This window comes from Lotus japonicus, chromosome 1, assembly GCF_012489685.1.
Source record: "Lotus japonicus ecotype B-129 chromosome 1, LjGifu_v1.2".
NCBI lineage: Eukaryota > Viridiplantae > Streptophyta > Magnoliopsida > Fabales > Fabaceae > Lotus > Lotus japonicus.
The window spans coordinates 63,986,320-63,993,453 of record NC_080041.1 but is presented as its reverse complement, the minus strand read 5'-3'; the positions used below and the strand labels follow the sequence as shown (position 1 = coordinate 63,993,453).

Genomic DNA, 7,134 nt, shown 5'->3' with positions numbered 1-7,134 from the left:
GTGTAATTGTTAGTCACTTGTAGGTTTCAAGTGCAGTTGTAACTCTTACCTGATTAGTGGATTGCCTTCATTCTAAGAAGGAAGAAATCACCTTAACGGGTGGACTGGAGTAGCTTGAGTGATTTATCAAGTGAACCAGGATAAAATCCTTGTGTGCTTCTCTATCTCTTATCTTTAGCACTTAAGTTCTCGAAAGATTTGTCAAAATCTTTAAGGTGGAAGTTTTGTACTGAAAACGTTATTCAAACCCCCCCCTTTCTACCGTTTTTCATACCTTCAGTGAGCTATGGTGATGATTGAAAGTCACCGAGTACTTTACGTACTCTTGTTGATGGGGTTGTGTTGTATTGACCGACACTAATCCCTTGGGTTCTCTTGTTGTTGGAGCGGTGTTGTATTGACCGACACTTAGCGCTCTTGTTGTTTGGGCTGTGTTGTATTGACCGACACTAGACCCTTGTGTATTCTTGTTGGTGGAGCTGTGTTGTATTGACCGACACTTACTCCGAGTTGTGTTGTATTGACCGACACTAACTCATGGGTTTGTTGAGATTGGGTTGTGAGCTAAACACTTTCGTGGTAAGGGCGATTCGTTGTTTGGCTAACCACGTTGCATTCAATCGGGTGAATAACGGGAATGGTTCACCTGTGCATATCATGGTGAATAACGGGAATGGTTCACCTTTCATAAATGATGAATAACGGGAATGGTTCATCATACGGTGAATAACGGGAATGGTTCACCAAGGATGAATAACGGGAATGGTTCATCCAGGATGGATTTCATCCAGGATGGATAACGGGAATGGTCCATCCATAGTGAAGAACGGGAATGCTTCACTTGTGGCGAACGGGAACGCGTCACAAATCCGGATTCATATTGTGCATTTCACGCATACATTCATGCTGACTGAGACTGTGTGCTGTTTGTTTATTGAAGCAATGTTAGAGCCATAACATGCTAGGATTACTTATATGCTTATATAAAAACTTATATATATACCCCGTCACATGTTGAGTGTATATGTACTTATTGCTGTGAGTTGACCCTAGCGCCTTGGCTTTGTTTGTATGTTTGTGTTTGGGCGGTCGGCCTGCTGCCAGATGTCGATGGTCGACTGGTTCTCGACGGTCTCTCCCTCGGGGGGGATCAGATATGAGTTGCTGGATCGGGATGCCCCCACCGCTTGGGTGATCGATGTAGCTGGTCACCGGGCGACGTATCGGGGAAGGGTCATGGAGGACCGGACTGACGAGCGTGGACGTCTGACGAAAGGAGTTCTATGGCGCATAGAGTTGAGCTTCAACTTGCCGACTTCAGATCGTTGTGGGTTTGGCACTGGGAGGTTAGGTTTGGGCAGGCGTCATGTTTTGTGTAGAGCTCTGATTCGTTTTGCTTTTGGGATCGGGTAGGTTTCCGACGCATGACTTTTCGTGTGGTTCTCTTACTGAGGGATCACAGTGAGTCAGTTGGACCATAGGGGTCTTTGCTTAGGCCATATTGAGGCCGACTTTCTCCTAGTGGTTTGTAATTATAATTTTCTCACTTACACTTCTGGGTTTGTATATTTGCCTGCGGGCGTACTACTTTGGAGTCACTGCGGCTTCGCGTGACAAGGAGTGCAGCTGAGGCTGTACAGATGTATATATTGTATATCGGTTAGTTAGTTGTTGGGGTTTGTCTTTACTTTCTTATCACTTTGATTTAAAGGAAAGAAAACAAAAAAAAAATTACCTGTTTTCCGCGTAAAGTTTATTTTTGGTTACTAAAGTGACACCTGGAATTCGGGGTGTTACATGTAGTATTTTAGGTGTTTAATTAAAAAAAAAAAAAGTAAAAATTTTTGTGAAAAAAACTGGGTTGAGCGCCTAGGCGCCAATTCATGGGCGCCTAGGCGCCAATTAGTGGCAGAGGCACTGCCTCTGTATCTGGCACGAGCGCCTGAGCGTTCCCCATGAGCGCTCGAGCGCTCCTATACGTTTTTTCTGCCAGATTTTGGGTTTTAAAACCCCAACCTTTCATTTTCCCACTCTTAACTCTCATTTCTCCCATAAAAACGCACCCCACTCTCTCCATACCCCATTTCCACTTCTCATTTCTCACTTGCACACACATTGGCTCTTCCTTTTACTTCAAAGTTCTGCATTGCATCAAGTCTATTCCACTTGCACCCACTCACTCTCAAGTCAAGGTAAGTTCCATTTTCCACTTTCCTTCATCATAGCTCATGAGTTTTGCAATGCATGCTTCTTTTGGGTAAGGGTGAGTGAATTTGTGTTAGTGCAAGTTGGGTTTGGGTTGTATTTGTTCATTATGGGTTGATTTTGTGCTTAATTAGAAAGGGGTTGTAAATTTGTGAGGAATGGGTAGTTAGGATTTTGTGGATTAGTTTAGTTTAGCTTTTGCTTATCAGGTGTTTGATAGAATGCCTCAATGGGTTCTCTTAGTCGATTTTTGGCAAGTGCTTGTGGTTGTTTTTCTCTCTTTGCCAAAATCACTAAGAAACTTGTTGGGTGCTCTTAGGTTGTTCTATTTTTGTTTTTGTACAAAGTTTCTCCTCTCATTTCTTTTTATTTTTGAACTAACATTTCTAACGTTTGTGGCTTGTGTATGTGCTAACAACTTTGCAGATGCCTGTAAAAAGAGCAAGAACCAACACAAGAGCTGCAGCTTCTTCCTCCACCTCCCGAAGTTTTGATCGCTCCCGCTTCCTATCAGCGATTAAGGAGGAGTTTTACCGAGCTCACCTAGCACACAAGGAGTGTGTGAAGGAGCGGGGAGTTTTGTATCGGGAGGGAAGGAGAGACCTCTTGGGCATGCAAGAAGCCATGGAGATTAGGAGGTGGAAGAATTGGGTCAACCCCATTCCGTTCGCTTGTGAGGTCATGGTTAGGGAGTTCTACACGAACACCTACTGTGACAATCAAGAGGACAGGTCCAGGCCACCGGTGAATTCATCTTGGTTCAGGGGAGATGTGATTGATTACAATCCAGCAGTCATTCGCAGGCATCTTGGTCTCCTCACGGAGGACCAAGAGAAGGAGTTTTTCCCCGAGAAGGCCACTTATCATGAGCTCTTAGAGGAGAAGTCACCGGAGATCTTGGAAGACATGAAGGCAGTGATTGTTAGGCCTGGGCGAGACTGGGAAGCAGTTGAAGATGAAATCATTTTTGTGAGAAGGAAGGATATGACGCCGCTGGCTAGAGTTTGGGCTGAATTTTTGCAGGATTCCCTCATTCCTAGCTCTAACAAGTCTGAAGTTAGAGAGGTTACATTGGTTGCTATCTATTGCATCGTGAGAGGTCATCCTATGGATGTGGCCACCATCATTGCTGGTCGGATTTATTCCCTTTACAACAGGAGTAAAGACAAACATCGGCCCATCTTTCCTCACTTGATTTGCTCTTTGATTCATGCGGTGAGGGACAGAGCTAGGAGGCCAGTCCATGTTATTGAGAAGAGGTTGCCTGTGGCACCTCTGCTCAGTAAGGAGAGGATCGCTCAACTTTATAAGGAATGGACGGCGAGGATGCCTCAAGAGGAGGAAGAGGAAGAGGATCCTGAGGAGCCAGCGGAAGAAGATGAAGAAGAAGAAGAAGAGGAGGAAGAAGAAGATGTTGAGGTGGTGAATGAGGTGGTTACTCCACCACGTGCTGACCCTTCTCCTGCTTGGATGGAGGCCGCTTTCGGGCGGATGTTTTTGAGGCAAGATCGCCTACACAGGGATCTTGACCACCATTGGAGGGGAGGTAGCACATCAGACCCCAGGTATAATGGGCCCTTGGATTTTAATACCTTGGAGCAGGGGATGAAAGACTTGAGCTTGATGCATGATGCCGGTGTTCATCCGGATTATGGCGATGGAAGGGGTGACCATGACCCCATGGAGTGACTATGTTGAGGTATCTCTACTCTTAGTTTAGGTCATGCATTTTTAGCATATTTTCAATTTGTAGATTTTGTTTTCTTTTGATCATGCATTGTTTTAGCTGGTTTTGTTTTTATTTTTGGGTCTTTACTTCCCTATACTCACATGCTTTTAGCTATAGATTTGTTTCCCTACTAGTGCTGTTTTTGAAAATGCTTTTGTGAATACTTGTTGTTGTTTCGGGGATGAGTGATTGCATGTTGGGGAAGAGAGGAGGAGACTTCGGTCTTCCGAGTGTGTCTTGAGAAGGGAGTCGAGGTGAGTCCATTAAGGGTCTATCTTTGACCCTTTACCATAAAAATTCTCTGGAGGATCCTGACTCACTTGCAATTCTTGGTTCTGCGTTGATTTCACTCATAACATGCTTAGTGATTCTTGCTTTATTCTTGAGACTTGTAGGATTTCTTGAGAATCTGAATTTGTTGTTTGAACATTGTCCTTAGTTGTCCCATTTGAGCCTTATTGGAGAATTTGTTGTAGCCAAGTTTTTGGGACGGATGTTTGGTTGGAATAGTGGGGAGTGATGGTCCTTGTTGTGTTGTATGGAGCTGGAAAAATGAGAAATGGTCTCTTGCCCCAAAAAGAAAAATCAGTGAAAAAAAAAAGGAAAGAAAAAGAACTCCTAACCAAAAGTTGGAGTTGGAAAAAAGGAAAAAAGTTTGTAAAGATGGGTGCAAGAGACTTGTAAAAAAAAAGTGTTTGTTGTGAAAAGCTCCGGGGTTAATAGAAGAGGACCACACTCAATGTGCTTGAAAGCCTAGTTTTCCCTTAGGGACCAACCACCATCATGCTTTACCTAGCCAATGTTTCAACCCTTTTGGAAGTCTCTTTGAATATTTGCATGTTTGATCTTTGTTGCTATTGAGTGAATGACATTCAGGACCTATGAACTTGTTTGTGTGCTCAGTGCACTAAATGAACATCTTGTCCTAGGATTTTTAGTTCTATATGCTTCTCATGAATGGAATCTACACTCTTTTCTTTTCAAAAGATGCATGAAGTAGGTTGTCGGGTCTTTCTCTTGGAACTAGCTGTGATTACTTTGTCCCCCTGTTTTTGTGAAGTATTCCTTGTTGAGAGCATTTGTGTGGGAGCATTTCTTGCGCTCGAGGGCAAGCGAGTGTTATTCACGCTCGAGGACGAGCTGTCGTTGAGTATAGTGGTGTGATGACCCTGTTTTGGTAGTGTTTTTAGGGTCATTTCTTTGGTTGTTTTGAGTCTTTTTGTTGAGTCTCATGTAGTGTTTCATGCATTCTCATGCATTTTTATTCTTTTCTTTAGTCTTTATTTTGTTTTGGTAATTTAGTAGTTTTATAGGTAGTTTTCTTGCATTTTAAGTAAAGTTTAGGACTTGCATGGTTTTGTTGTGTTTTATGAAGGACCTCTTGTGCTAATGAGCTCTTGGAGCTTCTAGAATCTTCCTTGACTTGTTGGTTAGGTTTGGAGAGCAGAAACTGAAGGAGAAAGAAGGCCAAGAAGCATGGAATTGATGAAGAACTTAAAGAGGATTGAAAAGAGGAGTTTCAGAAGCCAAAAAGTCCTTTTCAGGCGAGCTTAAGCGCCTAGGCGCTGGGAATGGGCGCCTAGGCGCCAATAGGGTCAGAGGCATGTTTTTTTCAACATGCAATTGGCGCTCAGGCGCTCTGAATTGGCGCCTGAGCGCCCAGTTTCGTTCATTTTGCCTATAAATAAGGCTTAGGCCAATTTCTTTGATACATTTGGACATTTTACTCATTTTTGATCAAGTTTGAGAGCTGAGGAGAACTTTGGGGCCAAGGGAGGCTTCCAACTTGTATTTCTTCTCAGGTTTTCTTTACATTTCATTTATGAATTCACTAGCCATAAGTGGCTAGTTTACTTTTTGCTTTGGGTTAAGAGATTCTATGAAATTTTAGTTTGTAAATCCTATCTCTATGCATGAGTCTTGATTCAATCTTGTATTTCAATTCCTTATTGCATGTTTAGCTTTGGTGCACCTTTGCTATAGGCTAGATTATAATCAAATGGAAATTTGTTATGATTTAGGGACATGAATTGGAATAGATCCTTCTATACTTGCTTCTAGGCATAGAGTGAGGGTAGGGTTTTGTTGGCCTGAATATACATGCTTATTTACCTCTTATGAATGTTTAAGTACACAAGGAATTGGGCTTATCTTTCAATTTGAGAGAATTACTTTTGTGAGGAATCAACTAGTAAGTACATAGGCTTTATCAACAAGAGTTAAATCAAGGATTCACATGCATAGGATAGGTGGACTAAAATGGATTAGATGATCAACAACCCAAGGCAATTTTCCATCATTTGTTATTTACATCATTTTCAACATTGCTCTTCTGCAAATCTTTTGTCTAAATCAACCAAAATCAATCTTTGAAATTTACTGTTTTAAGAACTTGCAAACTTTAGGCTTAAATCAACAATTCTCACTCACAATCCCTGTGGTTCGATATTTTAAAACCCGGAGGTATTCGTACACTTGCGAATTGACCAACAGTTATCCTTCCCGATACCATATTAGTGGCCTCCTCAATTCCTGATGGGTGTGATGTTGCAAAAAGTTGCATAAAATAGTCCATTAGGACATTGGAAATATCTCTATCATCCTCAAACTCTCTACCACGGTCATCTTTGATCAACTCTATCATGTTCCTCTTCCTTCTCTGTGACGCTTTCTGATGGAAGAAACTTGTGTTTTTGTCTCATTTCTGAAGCCAAGTAGCTTTAGAGCGCTGACTCCAGCAAAGCTCTTCTTGCGCCAAGAGAGCCTCAAGCTCCTTTTCTGCCTCATGAGTTTCCTTAATCACCTGCTCATTCTGAATCTGACGTTGTAAATCCTGGAGCAAACTTTGTTCATCAGAAATTTTCCGGGGGAGATCACCAAATTTTTTCCGCCCCCAGTCATCAAGCACTCCACTCACTTCTGTGAATTTTGCCAAAACATTTGTTGTATCCCGGCACCAAGTCTCCGTGATAATCTCCATGCACTCCTCCCCTTCTCTCAACCATAGCTCCTCAAAGCAAAACATATGAGCTCGCTTTGATTCCTTCCGAGCCCTGCGGGAACCACAAGTTAGTAAAATAGGATTATGATCAGAATGGTACCTTCGAAGATGGGACACCACCGTCACCGGCCAAAGCGCATCCCAAGCGTCATTTGTTAGGGCATAGTCCAACTGCTCCTGAATAGTTCTCGGAGTCACA

The 7,134-nt window shown here is 42.7% G+C and overlaps 1 protein-coding gene across 1 annotated transcript; it reads left to right on the top strand.

Moving 5' to 3' along the window:
• Positions 1-1,868: 1,868 nt before the first annotated feature.
• Positions 1,869-5,947, top strand: LOC130731963 (uncharacterized). Its single transcript, XM_057584117.1, has one exon. The coding sequence runs from the start codon at positions 2,632-2,634 to the stop codon at positions 3,892-3,894; it is 1,263 nt and encodes a 420-aa protein (XP_057440100.1). The 5' UTR covers positions 1,869-2,631; the 3' UTR covers positions 3,895-5,947.
• Positions 5,948-7,134: the final 1,187 nt, after the last annotated feature.